We start from the raw sequence: 18,695 nt of genomic DNA on the forward strand, positions 1-18,695 counted from the left end.
CCTGACTGTGAGAACCATTCAGCAGTGGAACTCTCTGCCCCGGAGTGTGGTGGAGGCTCCTTCTTTGGAAACTTTTAAACAGAGGCTGGATGGCCATCTGTCAGGGGTGATTTGAATGCAATATTCCTGCTTCTTGGCAGAATGGGGTTGGACTGGATGGCCCAGGCGGTCTCTTCCAACTCTTTGATTCTATGATTCTTTGGTTCTGGGTCTTTTTTGCCTGGAGATTTCAGGCCCACCATTCAAAAATGCAAAAGAAGTAAATCATGGAAGTATAGCCTTACTTACTTACTTAAGTGGTCATTATCCAAGTAAGATTGTCCTCCAAGTGTAGTGTCCTGGTGGTGGGTCCGTAGGTGACTGTGGAGCCCAATTCTTGACCTGCACCGTCTCCCGCAGTGAGGGCTTCGGTTTCCAAGTGGAAGGCGGTCCTGGTTGGGGTTGGCTTGACATGCCTTCTTCTTGGCATGTTTCTTTCTTTCGTCTCCATTCATGCTTCTTCAAATTCTACAGCACTGCTAGTCACAGCTGACCTCCAGCTGGAGCACTCAAGGGCCAGGTCTTCCCAGTTCTCGGTGTCTATGACACAGTTTTTAAGGTTGCCCCCTGTGGCGCAGTGGGTTAAAGCGCTGACCTGTTGAGTTTGTTGACCGAAAGGTCACAGATTCGAATTTGGGGAGTGGCATGAGCTTCCGCTGTCAGCCCCAGCTTCTGCCAACCTAGCAGTGCGAAAACATGCAAATGTGAGTAGATCAATAGGTACCGCTCCGGCGGGGAGGTAACGGCACTCCATGCAGTCATGCCGGCCACATGACCTTGGAGGTGTCTACGGACAACGCCGGCTCTTTGGCTTAGAAATGGAGATGAGCACCACACCCCAGAGTCGGACACGATGGCACTTAATGTCAGGGGAAAACCTTTACCTCTACCTTGAGCCCATCTTTAAATCTCTTTTTGTGTCCTCCACCCTTCCATTTTCCATTCTTGAGTTTGGAGTAGAGTAACTGCTTTAGGAGACGGACACCCTGGACATTCCACAGATATATAAACCCCATTTTCCTAGTTTCTAGCAGACCTCACAACTTCTGAGGTTGCCTGCTATAAATGTGGGAGAAACATCAGGAGAGAATGCTTCTGGAACATGACCATACAGTGTGAAAAACTTACAACAACCAAGTGATTCAAGCCATGAAAGCCTTTGACAATACAGAGCATGTTTGAACTCCACTGAACCCAGTCAGATGTTCTGGACTTCAACTCCCACAATTCCCAACAGCCAGCACTTAACCCCATCTTCTGATTCCCTTTTTGTTTGCCTTTATAGTATCGCAATGTTATGACACATCCTAGTGTTATAAATATACAGCTTAAGAGAATAATATTGGTCCCATAACCCTATGTGAAGCCAGTGCAAAGACGGAGCGATTCCAAAGAATATCTATCGCTCTTTATCCCGGCTCTAGGAAATCCCCTTCAGCTGGCATCCTTCCTTAAGCTGGGTTTGACCCCGAGTCCTGCAGCAGCCATTTATGGCCTGTGTGGCATTTGGAGACCCTTGATTCCAGTTGTTTTCTCTTATTTACTTTTATTTATTTATTTACTTTGCTTCTATACCGCAGTTCTCAACCCGGAGGCGACTCACCGTGGTTCACAACACACAAAAAACAGCAAAAATTCAATGCACCACTATAAAAACAGTTAACAACCTAATCTAATACACAGTTAATATACAATTACTATAATAACCATTCACTAGCGTCTCATCACTAAAAACACGATCCAGATTCGTCATCCATTGTTCCATTCCTATGTCATCACCAATCATTGCACTAATTATTCGAACGCCTGAGCAAATAACCAGATCTTTACTTTTTTGCGGAATACCATTAGAGATGGTGCCAATCTAATCATAGAATCGTAGAATCATAGAATCCTAGAGTTGGAAGAGACCTCATGGGCCATCCAGTCCAACCCCATTCTGCCAAGAAGCAGGAATATTGCATTCAAACCACCCCTGACAAATGGCCATCCAGCCCCTGTTTAAAAGCTTCCAAAGAAGGAGCCTCCACCACACTCCGGGGCAGAGAGTTCCACTGCTGAACGGCTCTCACAGTCAGGAAGTTCTTCCTAAGGTTCAGATGGAATCTCCTCTCTTGTAGTTTGAAGCCATTGTTCCACGTCCTAGTCTCCAAGGAAGCAGAAAACAAGCTTGCTCCCTCCTCCCTGTGGCTTCCTCTCCCATATTTATACATGGCTATCATATCCCCTCTCAGCCTTCTCTTCTTCAGGCTAAACATGCCCAGTTCCCTAAGCCGTTCCTCATAGGGCTTGTTCTGCAGACCCTTGATCATTTTAGTCACCCTCCTCTGGACACATTCCAGCTAATGTCTGTAGGAAGGGCGTTCCACAGCCGGGGAGCCATCACCGAGAAGGCCCTATCTCTCGTCCCCGCCAGACGTGCTTGTGAGGCTGGCGGGATCGAGAGCAGGGTCTCCCCGGAAGATCTCAAAGTCCTGGTGGGTTCAAAGGCCGAGATGCGGTCGGATAGGTAGCTTGGGCCGGAACCATTTAGGGCTTTAAAGGTCAACGGCAGCACTTTGAATCGAGCCCGGTAGCAAATCGGTAGTCAGTGGAGTTGGCGCAACAGGGGGGTTGTATGCTCCCTACGTCCCGCTCCTGTTAGAATCATGGCTGCCGAGCGTTGGACTAGTTGAAGCTTCCGAGCCGTCTTCAAAGGCAACCCCACGTAGAGAGCGTTGCAGTAGTCTAGGCGGGATGTAACCAGAGCGTGGACTACCGTGGCCAAGTCAGACTTCCCAAGATACGGGCACAGCTGGTGCACAAGCTTTAACTGTGCAAATGCTCCCCTGGTCACTGCCAAAACCTGGGGTTCCAGGCTCAGCGATGAGTCCAGGATCACACCCAAGCTGCGAACCTGCGTCTTCAGGGGGAGTGCGACCCCGTCCAGCACAGGCTGTAACCCTATACTCTGTTCGGCCTTTCAACTGACCAGGAGTACCTCTGTCTTGTCTGGATTCAATTTCAATTTGTTCGCCCTCATCCAGACCGTTACAGCGGCCAGACACAAGTTCAGGACCTCGACAGCCCCCTTAGTAGCAGGTGGGAAGGAGTGACTTGGTTTGTTTGAGATGCACCCAAAGGAAATGGCCAGGTACAGCATGTCGATACCTTGATAGAAAAAGGATCTAGGAATCTTAGTAGATCACAAACTGAACAGGAGTCAAAACAAGAGCAGCAAAAAGCCAATGCAATTCTAGGCAACATCCATAGTGTCGCAATGGAGTACGAGAGGGTGAATTTCCCCCATGCTTCCTCTTCTTCATCCTGGAAAGAAGTGACGAGTGGAGTGCCAAAAGCAGGGTTCCGTTCTGGGCCCAGTCCTGTTCAAAAACGTACAACACTCCAGATCCGTAGAGTGCTTTGCCCATGCCATTGTGCGTTTTGCACATTGCAATTGCTTGTCTCCCATTTACCTGTACACTCAGTTGCACAGTGTTGCTTGTAATTAATGTAATGGGAAGACCTTTGGGGCATAAATGTTGAATGCTTGCAGAGAAAGAGAGTGTGCCGGAGTGGGAATTGGGCGAGTGGCACTGCTTTGACCCGGGAATTATATGCAACGCTGGAGCCTGAAAATTCAGTCCCTAATCCCTACTCCAGTCCCTAATCTCTCCTCCTTTCAAGACAAACCGCAATTACTCATTCTGCCCACAGAAGCTCTGCTGACGTCAGACCAAACTCAGCCTTTGGAGCGAGAAAGAGAAGAGAAGGGAAGCAATCCATAGGGATTGATCCAGCCTTCGAAGCGGGAAGGTTGCAATAGAGAGCCAGCTCAGGCTTCATGCCACAACTCAAATTGAGAGATGGAAGGCAACCAAAGGGCTATCCAAGCCAACTTCCTTCTTCCAGGTTGGAAGACTCAATCAAAGCCATCCCAACAGATGGACATCCAGGTTCCAATTGGAAGCCCAGGCAATCTATATTCCTTTACAGTTGGAAGGGAAACCCAAAAGCCATCCAAACCAACCCCCTTCTGTGAAACAGGAAGACACAATCTAAGCCTTCCAGACCTTCCAGTTTGAAGCATAGAGTTGGAAGAGACCACATGACAATTGATGGGGAGATATTGGAAAAATAGATATTTATTTATGTATAAATTGTATGTACTTTACCAGCACTGAAATGTAAGAAAAATCAGGCTCTCTCTGTATCAGAAATCCAAGCTGACAGGACAAGCCAAGAAAAAGCAAGAGGGAGGTGAACATTCCAGGAAGAGGGCATGTTATCTATACAGAGACTGGAACAAAATCACCCAGGCTATAGCTAAGTAAGGAGCCTATCTCTCCCTCCTGACAGGTCAAAGTAGGCCCCTTGACTGATGAATGTAAGCTGTATACTGCTCTTTAGAAAGAAATACAGAGATGTTCTGTCACGCGCTGGGCCTGTAAAGGCTTTCCTGTAAAATAGGACGTGCAACCTTTGCCCAGCGGGAAGCCAGGGGCCCCCAAAGAGAAGTTCTCAGGGATTTTCCAGAAGTGCTGATCTTTAGAGTCTTTGATAATGCAACAAAGTATTTATTATGGAACAAACAACAAATCTTCAATGGTTCAAACAACACTTCAAGGCTTTCTCAGTCTAGTCCTCAATGGACTGGCACCTGACTGATTAATTAAACTTTCTCTGTAGGAAAAACCCTTTTTTAACTTCTCCCAGGCTGACTGTAATCTAATCCTTACTGATGTGGGCTCCGCTACCGAGTCGAATTGTGTCTCGAGCACCGAGTGGACCTACCAGTAAGGCCAGTAGATTCTCCAGCTGGAATTATTTGGTCTTCCAAAACTGTTTCCCCTCCGAAATTCTTCAAAGCTTTAGGGCTGTTTCCCTGGTAATCTTTGAAGATCATTGGATGCTCTTAAGACTGTTCTCCCCCGGAAAGTCTTAAGGGTTGTAGCTTTTGTACAGGAGAAGCTTGTACACGTCCTCTACATTAGTTTTCCTTACTGTGACTAACTAAAAAATGGCTCCCCCTTCCCAATTGCCCTAAACAAGCGGCAGAACCAAAACTTAACGATGATGGACAGGTGACTTGCCCTATGACTGCAACCAAAGGAAGCCATCCTTCTGCAGAATCCCAGGAACCTTGGGCTGCAAGCAAACATTTCATACAAAGCAAATAAAGTTGGAGCTCCTGGTACAGCCGTATCAGCATAAGAGACATGCCTTTCGCATGTTGGAAGATAGAATTTGACATTCCTATGATGCTAAAGTGACGCAGAGAATGATCTCAATGTATGTAGAAGCATGTTTTTTTGTTTGCCTGCATTTGAAGTGTATAAAAGGCAGTCAACATCTTTATCAGGCACTCTGGTTGCTTTTGGACACAGCTCCACTCCAGAGTCCCAGCTGGAAATAAAACCGTGCTTTTTCAGACCTCAGGAACTCTCTTTGTCTCTTTTCCTCAAACCTTCTCCCTGCCATTTCACCATCTAGTCCAACCCCCTCCTGCCATGCAGGAAAAGCACCATCAAAGTAACCCCAACAGATGGTCATCCAGCCTCTGTTTAAAAGCCTCCAAGGAAGGAGCTTCCATCACCAAGGCTGGAACTTCCAGAGCTTTTTACTGTAAAAAAAAATGTAGTTTGTCACCATGGCTCATTGTTATCGGATCATTTGGGTGAGGCACCAGCAAAGAAGACTAATGACCTTGTAGAACTACAACTCCCATGATTCTGTAATATCAGACTGCATTAACTCTGCAGTGTAGATGCAGCCAGAGTCCCAATTCCTCCTCTGCTATCCTACTTTGGAAAACATTGCAGTTTCTTTCTCCTGCGTTTCCCTTGCCCACCTTTGTTTTTCTCCTACTTCAACTGCTGTCAATGAGTCATTAGAAGAGCAGAAATGCAGCTTGAAGACAATCCAGGAGCAAAAAATACCTTAGTTTGGTTGCAAATTGCTGGTGTCTATTCTATTATTTTCCCCATTATCTGCGAAGGGATGGCATACCTGCCCGTTTCTGAATGCTTTTGCCATCTGTTTTTCCCATTGCAGGTGGTGCGAGACCAGATCTCTCACTGCACCGTGAAGCTGCGTCAAACCACCGGCCTCATGGAGTACTGCCTGGAAGTCATCAAGGAGAACGACCCCAGCGGATTCCTACAGGTTCGTGCGCCCTCTTTTCCCTTCCCATATTCCCACAACATCTCATGTCTCTTGTCCCACAACCAGGATGTGTCCACATGGATGCATTAATGCAGTTTGACTCCACTTTGACTGTACTGGCTCAAACTATGGAGTCATGGGGGTTATAGTTTTGGAGAGGCATTGGTGGGGAAGGCAAGAGACCTTGTACAGCTCCAGCTTCCATGATTCCATAACCTTGATCATTGTTCTGGCACGGATGTGCCAGGGGTTTGAATTCCCTTTTTCTTTCTTTGCTTGTTTGCATGAATTCCTGAAGGCTATGCACTTTGCAATTTGGTAGCTTCTTCCAGATTGCAATTATAGGGCCAGCAACCTGTCAATCATTGTTGCAGCCTTTAGATCCACCCCTTTCCCCAGGGTTTTGGAGGGAAAAGGGACCTTTAGCTCAGTTATCATGGAGAAGCCTTTCCAACAGGACATGTGAGATTCTCCCACCTGTAGAAAGCTTCGTTTCTCACAAATTTTGGGGAAAAGCAGTTCCACAGCTTTACTAAGAAATACAGCCAGCTTTGCTGGAAGGTAAAGAACACCAGCTGGAAAATCTACAAAGTTTTGGCTGGTAAGGTCTACTCGGGTTACCCATAAAGCAAATTGGAACCGGGAGTAGGGTCCCAAGCCAGCCTAAGAACAGATTGCCCAGGGAGTGGTCAAGGATTTCCTTTATAGAAGAAAGAAAGAGTTCTTGAAGCAAGTTGCCTGTCCCTTGTGGGCAGATTAAGAAAGCTACCAGTTTTCCAGAGTTTTAAAGTATTTGATTGATTTGTTGAAGATTTAAGCATTAATAAATAACCTTGTTAAACTTTCTAAGCTTCTAAAGACTTTGTATAGGGAAATCCATAGGGCCTCTCAGCCGAGGCACCCCGGGCGTCCTGCTGGGCATATAGAGACCATGTTCTGTTAATAGACAATTGCTACAGGCCCAGCGCGTGACAGCACAATCGTCATCCTTTGGCAGGGAAGGCTCAAGGCCTTGTCAAACTACAGTCCCCATTTTATTTTCCATCTCAGGAGTGACTTGAGAAACTGCAAGTCGCTTCTGGTGTGAGAGAATTGGCCGTCTGCAAGGATGTTGTCCATGGGACGCCGGATGTTTTGATGTTTCACCATCCTTGTGGGAAGCTTCTCTCATATCCATGCATGGGGAGCTAGAGCTGACAGAGGGAGCTCATCTATGCTCTCCTGAATTCGAACCTGCAACCTGTTGGTCTTGGTCCTGCCGGCACAAGGGTTAAACCCACTGCGCCACTGTGGCAGTTCAAGTGAAGTCAAACTGCATTAATTGTACTATATAGATGCACCAAGTTGCCTACTTTAAACCATCTGTGGCCATTCATTTTGGATTGTTGTAGGTTTTTTTGGGCTATATGGCCATGTTCTAGAGGCATTCTCTCCTGACGTTTCGCCTGCATCTATGGCAAGCATCCTCAGAGGTTGTGAAGTCTGTTGGAATTAGGAAAAAGGGTTTTTATATCTGTGGAATGAGCAGGGTGGGACAAAGGATCCTTGTCTGCTAGAGCTAGGTGTGAATGTTTCAACTGACCACTTTGATTAGCATATAATGACCTGACAGTGCCTGGAGCAAACCTTTGTTGAGAGGTGATTAGATGTCCTGAAAGGTCATGAAAGGCACTGCAGACTACTTCAACCAGAGAAATCAGCCATAGCAGAGCACCTGATGAACTAACCTGGACACAGCATATTTGAGAACACAGAAATGCTGGACCACTCTCACAACCACCATGTCAGACTACACAGAGAAGCCACTGAAATCCACAAGCATGTGGACAATTTCAGCAGAAAGGAGGAAACCATGAAAATGGACAAAATCTGGCTACCAGTATTAAAAAACTCTAAAATTACAACAGCACAACAACAGAGAGGAAACAATCAAGGACATCTAATCACCTCTCAACAAAAGTTTGCTCTAGGCGCTGTCAGGCCATTATATGCTAATCAAGGTGGTCAGTTGAAACATTCATACCTAGCTCCAGCAGACAAGAGCCCTTTGTCTCACCCTGGTCATTCCACAGATATATAAACTCTTCTTCCTAGTTCCAACAGACCTCACTACCTCTGAGGATGCTTGCCATAGATGCAGGTGAAACGTCAGGAGAGAATGCCTCTAGACCATGGCCATATAGCCCGAAAAAACCTACAACAACCCAGTGATTCTGGCCATGAAAGTCTTCACCATTCATTTTGTTTTCCTAATGTTCAGCTGTTCAACTTGCAATATCACTTTCTACATCATCATCATCATCATCATCATCATCATCATCATCCCTCTCTATCTGTCTAAATAGGGACCCAAACTAGCTCTCTTTTCCACTTTGGGTGCATCTACTACACTGTTGAATGAATGCCATTCAAACTCAGTGTCCAAGAATCCTGGGAGTTGTAGTTTTACAAGACCTTTAGCTTTCTCTGCAAAGGCCTCCATCCAACTACAACTCCCAGGACTTCATAGCCTTGAGCCATGGCAGTTCAAGTAGAGTCAACAAAATTCTTTCAGCAGTATGGATGCACCCTTTCTTCATAATTCTTAGCTATGGGATTTCTCTGGATGTGTTGCTCCATCCTTCACCATGTCCTGATTTCCTTGTTTCTTTGCCCTCAGATTTCCGATGCGCTGATCCGGAGGGTCCACCTGACCGAGGACCAATGGGGCAAAGGGACACTCTCCCCCCGGATGACCACCGACTTTGACCTGAACCTGGACAACGCCCCGTTGCTGCAGTCCATCCACCAGCTTGACTTCGTGCAGATGAAAAGTAAGCGGATTCATGTTGATATGCTTTGACCTATTGGCTGCAACCGATAATACTGTGTAACACTATTTTTGTTCCTGGGTTATACATTTATTATGTATTTATTTACAGTATTTATATTTCACCCTTCTCACCCCGCAGGGGACTCAGGGCATATCACAATGCACATATACATGGCAAACATTCAATGCCGTAGACACACAACGTATATAGACAGAGACACAGAGGCTATTTAACTTTTCAGCTTCATGAGGGTATGCTTTTGAATTCCGGCCACCGGGGGAGCTGTTGCTTCACTGTCCACTTGTGACACAGATGGAGTACTTCCTCATTCTTTTGCACGCTGCTGGAGATTTTTATGGCATCATAAATTAGTTAAATTAGCCTCACCACATAAGCGGTACCTAAATTTCCTACTTGACAGATGCAACTGTCTTTTGGACTGCAAAGGTTGACAGCAAGCTCAACAAATGGTCGGGAGCTTACTCCAACCCGGACTGGCTTCGAAGTCATGACCTTTCAGTCAGTAGTGATTTAATGCAGCTGACTCCCAACCAGCTGTACCAAAACCTAATTGATTCTAATATAAAAACATGGGAAAAGTTGATAAAACTGCAAAAATGACTGCAAAGGTTGACAGCAAGCTAGATAAATGGTTGGGAGCTTACTCCGACCCGGGCTGGCTTCGAACTCATGACCTTTCAGTCAGTACTGACTTAATGCAGCTGACTCCCAACCAGCTGCACCACAATCTAATTGATTCTAATATAAAAACATGGGAAAAGTTGATAAAACTGTAAAAAGGACTGTAAAGGTTGACAGCAAGCTAGACAAATGGTTGGGAGCTTACTCCGACCCGGGTTGGCTTCGAACTCATGACCTTTCAGTCAGTAGTGATTTAATGCAGCTGACTCCCAACCAGCTGCGCCACAACCTAATTGATTCTAATATAAAAACATGGGAAAAGTTGATAAAACTGCAAAAACTTTTTTTTTGTTGGACAGTCTGCAGCACCTTTTTCCTCCCTAGCTTTTCAATGAATATCTCAAAATCTCAACCAATTCAACCTAGTTTGTGGCAGCCACAAAAACAAAGTTTCTGGAGTAGAACAACTACTTTCAAAGTAAATTTAAATTTACTTAAAATTAAAATTAAAATTAATGTAATTTAAACTTAAATTAAATTTATTTATTTATTTATTTATTTGCCAATTTTTATATACTGCCTCTCTCAACACGAAGGTGACTCGAGGTGGTTTACATTCTGCAGTCAATGCCCCCAACAACATAAAATATAGTTAAAACATTACATGTAATATAGACCATATAAAAACAATATAACAATAAATATTATAAAACACAAGTCCACAATGTCTCATCACTAAAATCGTTTTTCCGTTGCATTAAAACTTTCAAACCAGGAACAAAATATTTTTTTGGTTACGTAGTGTTATGGGTGCATCCACACTGCAGAATTGATGCAGTTTGACACTACTTTAACTGCCATGGTTCACTTTTATGGGAGTTGTAATTAGAGGAGATGCCATCACTCTTTGGCAGGGAAGGCTGAAGGCCTTGTCAAACTACAACTCCCAGGACATCGTAGTGTTGAGCCAGGGCAGTTCAAGTGGTGCCACACTGCATTTAGTTCTACAGTGTAGACATGCCCTAAGTCAGTGTTTCTCAACCTGGGGGGTCGGGACCCCTAGGGGGGTCGCGAGGGGGTGTCAGAGGGGTCGCCAAAGACAATTAGAAAACACAGTATTTTCTGTTGGTCGTGGGGGTTCCGTGTGGGAAGTTTGGCCCAATTCTATCATTGGTGGAGTTCAGAATGCTCTTTGATTATAGGTGAACTATAAATCCCAGCCACTACAACTCCCAAATGTCAAGGTCTATCTTCCCCAAACTGCACCAGTGTCCACATTTGGTCACATTGAGAATTCATGCCAAGTTTGGTCCAGATGCATCAGTGCTCTCTGGATGTAGGTAAACTATAACTCCGAAACCCAAGGTCAATGCCCACCAAACTCTTCCAGAATTTGTTGTTGGTCATGGGAGCTCTGTGTCCCAAGTTTGGTTCAATTGCCTCATTGGTGGAGTTCGGAATGCTCTGATATTGTAGGTGAACTATAAATCCCAGCAACTACAATTCCCAAATGACAAAATCAATCCTCCCCTCAACCCCACCAGTATTCAAATTTGGGCGTATCGAGTATTTGTGCCAAATGAATGAAAATACATCCTGCATATTGGATATTTACAAGATGATTCATACAGGAGCAAAATTATAGTTGTGAAGTAGCAATGAAAATAAGTTGATGGTTGGGGGTCACCACAACATAAGGAATTGTATTAAGGGGTCAAGGCATTAGGAAGGTTGAGAACCACTGCCCTAAGTGGTTCGTTCTGGGTGGAGGTTAGAAACCAGGGTTCCAATTGTAACTTCCATGTAGCTTCCTCCCCAGTGCCGGCCGCTCCGTTCCTCCAGCTGGAGGAGTGCTGCACCCACAACAACAGCGCCACCTTGTCCTGGAAGCAGCCGCCGCTCTCCTCGGTGCAGGCGGAGGGATACATCCTGGAGCTGGACGATGGGAACGGCGGTCAGTTTAGGGTAAGGACGATGGAGAGGGGTCAGTATTATTGGCAGGCCCAAATCAGAGCACTCTCTCTCACACACTCACTTTCTGTATGTAAGGTACTTCTTAGAATCATAGAATCAAAGAGTTGGAAGAGATCTCATGGGCCATCCAGTCCAACCCCATTCTGCCAAAAAGCAGGAATATTGCATTCAAAGCACCCCTGACAGATGGCCATCCAGCCTCTGTTTAAAAGCTTCCAAAGAAGGAGCCTCCACCACACTCCGGGACAGAGAGTTCCACTGCTGAACGGCTCTCACAGTCAGGAAGTTCTTCCTCATGTTCAGATGGAATCTCCTTTCTTGTAGTTTGAAGCCATTGTTCCATTGTGTCCTAGTCTCCAGGAAAGCAGTAAACAAGCTTGCTCCCTCCTCCCTGTGGCTTTCTCTCACATATTTATACATGGCTATCATATCTCCTCTCAGCCTTCTCTTCTTCTGGCTAAACATGCCCAGCTCCTTAAGCCGCTCCTCATAGGGCTTGTTCTCCAGACCCTTGATCATTTTAGTCACCCTCCTCTGGACACATTCCTGCTTGTCAATATCTCTCTTGAATTGTGGTGCCCAGGATTGGACACAATATTCCAGGTGTGGTCTAACCAAAGCAGAATAGAGCATGGGGAGCATTACTTCCCTAGATCTAGACACTAGACTCCCATTGATTCAGGACAAAATCCCATTGGCTTTTTTTGCTGCCACATCACATTGTTGGCTCATGTTTAACTTGCTGTCCACAAGGACTCCAAGAGCTTTGTCACACGTACTGCTGTGGATATGACTGGTTGTTGGATATGACTGGTTTCCAACTCCCATCATCCTCTATCAGCCCCTCCAACCCTGCCAGTATTTAAGGTTGGATCATACAGGGTATGTGTACCAAGTTTGGTTCAGACCCATCATGGGCTGAAATCACATGGCTCTCTGAATGCGGCTGGACTACAACTCCCATCATCGCCCATCAGTCTCTCCCAAACCCTGCTAGTATGTTTTGCTGGATCATGACAGTCTGGATTCATCAAGCCACGTGGGAACCTTTGTGGGTACAAGCCAATCAACTAACTATTTGGTTTATCCAAAGTTAAGATCTCTTCCCAAAACTTTTGTATCTTTGGACATATGTAGTTTATTTATTTATTTACTATGTTTGTATACCGCCCCTCATTATATAAATAGTCAACAAATACATTAAAACATTAAAAACAAATTATAGAGTATTGCATTCAAATCACCCCTGACAGATGGCCATCCAGGCTCTGTTTAAAAGCTTCCAAAGAAGGCGCCTCCACCGCACTCCGGGGCAGAGAGTTCCACTGCTGAACGGCTCTCACAGTCAGGAAGTTCTTCCTCATGTTCAGATGGAATCTCCTTTCTTGTAGTTTGAAGCCATTGCGTCCTAGTCTCCAGGGAAGCAGAAAACAAGCTTGCTGACTTCCTCTCACATATTTATACATGGCTATCATATCTCCTCTCAGCGTTCTCTTCTTCAGGCTAAACATGCCCAGCTCCTTAAGCTGCTCCTCATAGGGCTTAAGGAGCTGGGCATGTTTAGCCTGAAGAAGAGACTAATCATTAAAACAATAGATTAGTCATGCCAGTTAAAACCAAATCCAGGTCTGGGGTTAATTCAGTGTCGCAGTATCCAAGTCTACTTTCCAATTGCCACTGTCCACTAATCGATTCATTGAAACAATAGGTTAGACACGCCAGTTAAAAACTAAATCCAAGTTAATGCAGTGTTCCAGTATCCTAAGTCTTCTTTCCAATTGCCGCTGTCTACTAATCAAATGCCTGGTCCCAAAACCAAGTCTTCAATTTTCTTCTAAAGAACAGGAGGGAAGTGGCCAACCTGATGTGAGAGCCGTTCAGCAGTGGAACTCTCTGCCCCGGAGTGTGGTGGAGGCTCCTTCTTTGGAAGCTTTTAAACAGAGGCTGGATGGCCATCTGTCAAGGGTGATTTGAATGCAAAATTCCTGCTTCTTGGCAGAATGGGGTTGGACTGGATGGCCCAGGAGGTCTCTTCCAACTCTTTGATTCTATGATTCTATGTCTCTGTGGAGAGAGTTCCACAGACGGGGAGCCACTTCCGAGAAGGCCCTATCTCTCATCCCCACCAACTGCATTTGTGATGGTGGTGGGATCGAGAGCAGGGCCTCTCCTGAAGATCTTAAACTTCATGATGGTTCATAACAGGAGATACGTTCTGACAGGTAATCTGGGCCAGAACCATTCAGGGCTTTAAAGGTTAAAACCAGCACTTTGAATTGTGCTCAGAAGCTGATTGGCAGCCAGTGGAGCTGGCGTAACAGAGGAGTTGTGTGCTCGCTGTATGCTGCTCCAGTGAGCAACCTGGATGCTGACCGTTGGACTAGTTGAAGCTTCTGGACAGTCTTCAAAGGCAGCCCCAACTCCTTTTCTCAGTTAACAACCACGGACATGGCATCTGTCTCCCTTGATAGGAAGTGTCATTCTGGTTCTGGTTTGGCCTCTCTAGGCACTGAGTGACCTTAACCCTTTAGTTACCCAGTGCTACCAACCACATGTTCTGGGAATGAATCGTTCCTAGCATGTAGTTCCACCAATCAATTAATGGCCATTGGCATGGAATGCTGGGAGTTGCAGTTCAGCAACATTGGGAAGGCTGCATTATTCCTGCTCTGGGTTAAAGAGGGTCCCATGACTTGAACCACACCTAAAGCAGCTGTCTTGAATTTGGTGTTTAGGAGGTGTACGTCGGGAAGGAAACCATGTGCACCGTGGACGGCCTCCACTTCAACAGTACCTACAGCGCCCGGGTCAAGGCCTTCAACAAGAGTGGGGTCAGCCCTTACAGCAAGACATTGGTTCTGCAGACCTCCGAAGGTGAGTTTGGGGTGCAAAGATTCCTTCAAGGAGATGGTGGGGTGGTGATCAACAATGAGGAGGAGAGATGCCAATCGCTGGTGTCTCCCATTCCAGCAGGGAAGTGGATCCATTCCAGTTTTTGGTAAATCTCCAAAAGATAGCAGTCCATCTCCAAGAAGAGGCCACTGAGCTGATTCAACGCTCCTTGGTTATGAATGCATAGACAGATCAGCTCTTGAGGCCGTTGAACAGTGACTCCATTCCAGCAGTAAAGGAACTATCCAAAGTGCTAAAATCATTACGGGATAGAGTTCAGCACCTTGGAGAGCTCAAACAGTGTGGAGTGGATTCTCGCTCCCCCAGCAACTTGGGAGGCATTAGTCCCCATCTATGCACCTTCTAATATTGACTATAATTGCAATCACATCTTTAGACACCCCAGTGTCTACAGTGTCAACAACACAACCATTCAATGCTAAGGCTTCCCGCCAAAATGGAACTGTAGAGGAGAGTCTACCAAACAAGCCAGTACCTGCCGCATACCAGTACTGCCATCTGTTGAGTTATGAAGGTGGAGGCATTACTTTTCATTCAACCCTCATATGTTGTCTTTAATTGATTTGATGGGATCTGATTTGATCTGCCATTCCCCAAAAGACAGGAAACTCTTCTAAGATACAGGACAGATATCTTTATTCTGTCGCGTGCTGGGCCTGTAAATAGTTGTCTTTAAAACAGGACGTGCAACCTTTGCCCAGCAGGAAGCCAGGGGGCCCAAAGAGAAGTTCTCAGAGGTTTCCACCACAAGCAGTCTTTAGATGGCTTGAGAAGTACAACAAAGTATTTTATTAATGAACAATCAAACAGAAACTTCTCTTGTCTTCAGTAAAGTTAAGCAAATGATTCCAAGCTTTTAGGCAACTGGTGAATTCCTAATCCTGCCCACGAAGGACAGGCAACTGTCTTCAATAACTTCTTCTTTAAAGGAAAATCCCCTTTTTAACTTCTCCCAGGCTGACTATAACATAACCCTTACTGATGCGTGCTCCGCTACCGGGTCGAACTGCATCTCGAACGCTGAGTGGACCTACCAGCAAGACAGTAGATGTTCTCCAGCTGGAGTTCTTTTAGTCTTTAGAGCTGTTTTCCTGGAAATTCTCAAAGCTGTGGGGATGCTTCCCTGGAAATTCATAAAGGTTGAAGCTTTTGTACAGGGGAAGTTTACACACGTCCTGTACACTGGCTAACCTTGCTGAGACTAACTAAAAAATGACTCCCTTCCCTTCCCAATTGTCCTGAGCAAGGGGCGGGACCAAAACTTAATGATGATGGACAGGTGGCTTGCCCTATAACTGCAACCAAAAGAAGCCACCTATCTGCAGAGTCCCTGAAACTTAGGACTGCAAACAAACATTCAATGCAAAGCAAACAAAATTGGAGCTCCCGGTACAGCTGTACCAGAACAGTCTTATTTTATGGTCCATCATCACATATGGTCAATTGCATTGGCCAACTTCTCCACTCCATAGCCTTTATGTAGAGAGTTGTTTTGGGATTTTTTTTTCTGGACTCACACCCGGTTGATGCCATTTGAACCGAGCTCTGACCTTGAGTTTGCCTTCCTATCTCACGTCTAGACTCGGAGCCCGAGGAGCAGGCCCTGACTTTCCCTGTGCCTTTGGAAAGATTGCAGCTGCGTAGATCCACCCCTTTCTCTTCGACCCTTAACCTGCAAAACAGCTTCCCGGGGAGATCCTACTTTGAGCTCAGGAACTCGTCCCACCACCAAATGACCTTGCATTCCTCTTTGCAATCCCTGAATTCGGCTGGTGGGTGAAAGCGAGCACGCCGGGCAGCGCCTCTTGAGCCGTGCTTCTGGAAGTCCCTGTTTCTTATGTTGTTGCTTTTTTTGTCGCAGGGTTTACTTCTTGTTTTGTGGCTGGTTGGCTTTTGCATTTCCTTTCTGGATCTTTTGATTTCGTTTCATTTGGTCCCCTTTCCTGCCCTTTGCCTTCTGCCCGCTTCCCCTGAGATCCGTGCCGGTTGGAGCCAAGCGTTCTGTGTGGTCAGTGGCTTGCTTTCTCAATGTGGAGGAAACCGTGAGGGCCTAGACATGTGTGACATGTATGTTTGTGTGTAATAATGTTTATAGATTGTTGGATTGCATAGAAAGGAGCCCAAGGAGGTTCCTGCTATGGACAGCCTGGCTCTCTTATTGTAGATGGATCCAGAATTAGATGCCAGCATTACAAATGAATGGATTGCATCTGTCAATGAAATATAATACTCCTCACTACCCCTGAAGACGCTTGCCATAGATGCAGGCGAAACGTCAAGAGAGAATGCCTCTAGACCATGGCCATATAGCCCGAAAAAACCTACACAACCCAAATATAATACTCCCTCAACTGGGAACATAGAGCCATAACTAAATTAGGAAAAACACAAAGAGAACACTTCTTTAGGAATCTCTATATAATCATATTGGAGGGCCTACAAATGCCTAGAAAAGTGTTCTCTCTCTCTAGGTCCTCCAGCAGAATTGTTGTTGTTTTGTTGAAGGCTTTCATGGCTGGAATCACTGGGTTGTTGTAGGTTTTTCCGGGCTATATGGCCATGTTCTAGAGGCATTTTCTCCTGACGTTTTGCCTGCATCTATGGCAAGCATCCTCAGAGGTAGTGAGGTCTGTTGGAACTAGGAAAAGGGTTTATATATCTGTGGAAAGACCAGGGTGGGACAAAGGACTCTTGTCTGCTGGAGCTAGATGTGAATGTTTCAACTGACCACCTTGATTAGCATATAATGGCTTGGATGTGCCTGGGGGGATCTTTTGTTGAGAGTGATTTGATGTTCCTGATTGTTTCCTCTCTGTTATTTTGCTGTTGTAATTTTAGAGTTTTTTAATACTGGTAGCCAGATTTTGTTCATTTTCATGGTTTCCTCCTTTCTGTTGAAATTGTCCACATGCTTCTTGTGGATTTCAATGGCTTCTCTGTGTAGCCTGACATGGTGGTTGTGAGAGTGGTCCAGCACTTCTGTGTTCTCAAATAATATGCTATGTCCAGAATGGTCCAGCATAAAGATAAAGATGAAGATCCACCCAGAGGAAAAGTGTTCTTGCCATACATCAAGGGAACCACTGACCGCAAAGGGAAGCTGGTGAGGAAACACAACATACAAACAATCTACAGACCCACCAAGAAAATCCAACAAATGCTCCGTTCAGCAAAGGACAAGAGGGATCCTCTCACCTCTGCAGGAGTCTACCGTATTCCATGCAGCTGTGGACAAGAAGTCTACATAGGGACCACCAAACGCAGTAGCATTGCCAAACACGAATCAAGGGACATGAAAGGCACTGCAGACAACTTCAACCAGAGAAATCAGCCATAGCAGAGCACCTGAAGAACCAACCTGGATGCAGTATATTATTTGAGAACACAGAAATGCTGGACCACTCTCACAACCACCATGTCAGACTACACAGAGAAGCCATTGAAATCCACCAGCATGTGGACAATTTCAACAGAAAGGAGGAAGCCATGAAAACGAACAAAATCTGGCTACCAGTATTGAAAAAAAACCCTAAAATTCCAACAGCAAAACAAGAGAGAGGAAAAAAAAAAATCAAGCACATCTAATCACCTCTCAACAAAAGATTGCCCCAGGCACTGCCAGGCCATCAAATGCTAATCAAGGTGGCCAGTTGAAATATTCACACCTAGCCCCAACAGATAAGAGTTCTTAGTCCCACCCTGGTCATTCCACAGATATAGAAACCCATTGTCCTAGTTCCAACAGACCTCACTACCTCTGAGGATGCTTGCCATAGATGCAGGCGAAACGTCAGGAGAGAATGCCTCTAGACCATGGCCATATAGCCCGAAAAAACCTACAATAATCTATTATTATTATTATTATTATTATTATTATTATTATTGACACAAAAACACAGTATGTCACAGCAAATGAGATCTCTCTGCTGGATTTCGTATCACAAAATCACAAGTCGAGCACTTTCCAAGCATCTAGCACTGTGTGGTGGTGATGATGATGATGATTAGAAACACAACAAGATTAGTACACAGCAAACAAGATCACTATGCTGGTTGTTGTATTGGATCACACATCAGACACTTCCCAAGTGTCTAGGACTGTGTGATGTATCGGCAAATAATGCGTGCAGATTGCAGTAGGGTGGCCTTTTGTAGCTGACAGATGGTAAT

At 45.4% G+C, this 18,695-nt stretch overlaps 1 protein-coding gene across 7 annotated transcripts in view; it reads left to right on the forward strand.

Annotated features, from left to right (window-relative positions):
• Window positions 1-18,695, forward strand: part of TRIM9 (tripartite motif containing 9) — a 72,405-nt gene that overhangs the window by 39,296 nt on the left and 14,414 nt on the right. For 3 of the 7 annotated variants that reach the window (XM_060753098.2, XM_060753081.2, XM_060753088.2), the window contains exons 4-7: window positions 6,073-6,183; window positions 8,843-8,996; window positions 11,446-11,603; window positions 14,348-14,486. In XM_060753098.2, the coding sequence (XP_060609081.1) occupies window positions 6,073-6,183; window positions 8,843-8,996; window positions 11,446-11,603; window positions 14,348-14,486 (562 nt within the window). Of the gene's footprint in view, window positions 1-6,072; window positions 6,184-8,842; window positions 8,997-11,445; window positions 11,604-14,347; window positions 14,487-16,105; window positions 16,298-18,695 lie in introns of all 7 variants that reach the window. The other 4 variants (XM_060753053.2, XM_060753071.2, XM_060753062.2 and 1 more) reach the window with 3 other exon arrangements.

Source organism: Anolis sagrei, chromosome 1 (genome assembly GCF_037176765.1).
Source record: "Anolis sagrei isolate rAnoSag1 chromosome 1, rAnoSag1.mat, whole genome shotgun sequence".
In the NCBI taxonomy this organism is placed as follows: domain Eukaryota; kingdom Metazoa; phylum Chordata; class Lepidosauria; order Squamata; family Dactyloidae; genus Anolis; species Anolis sagrei.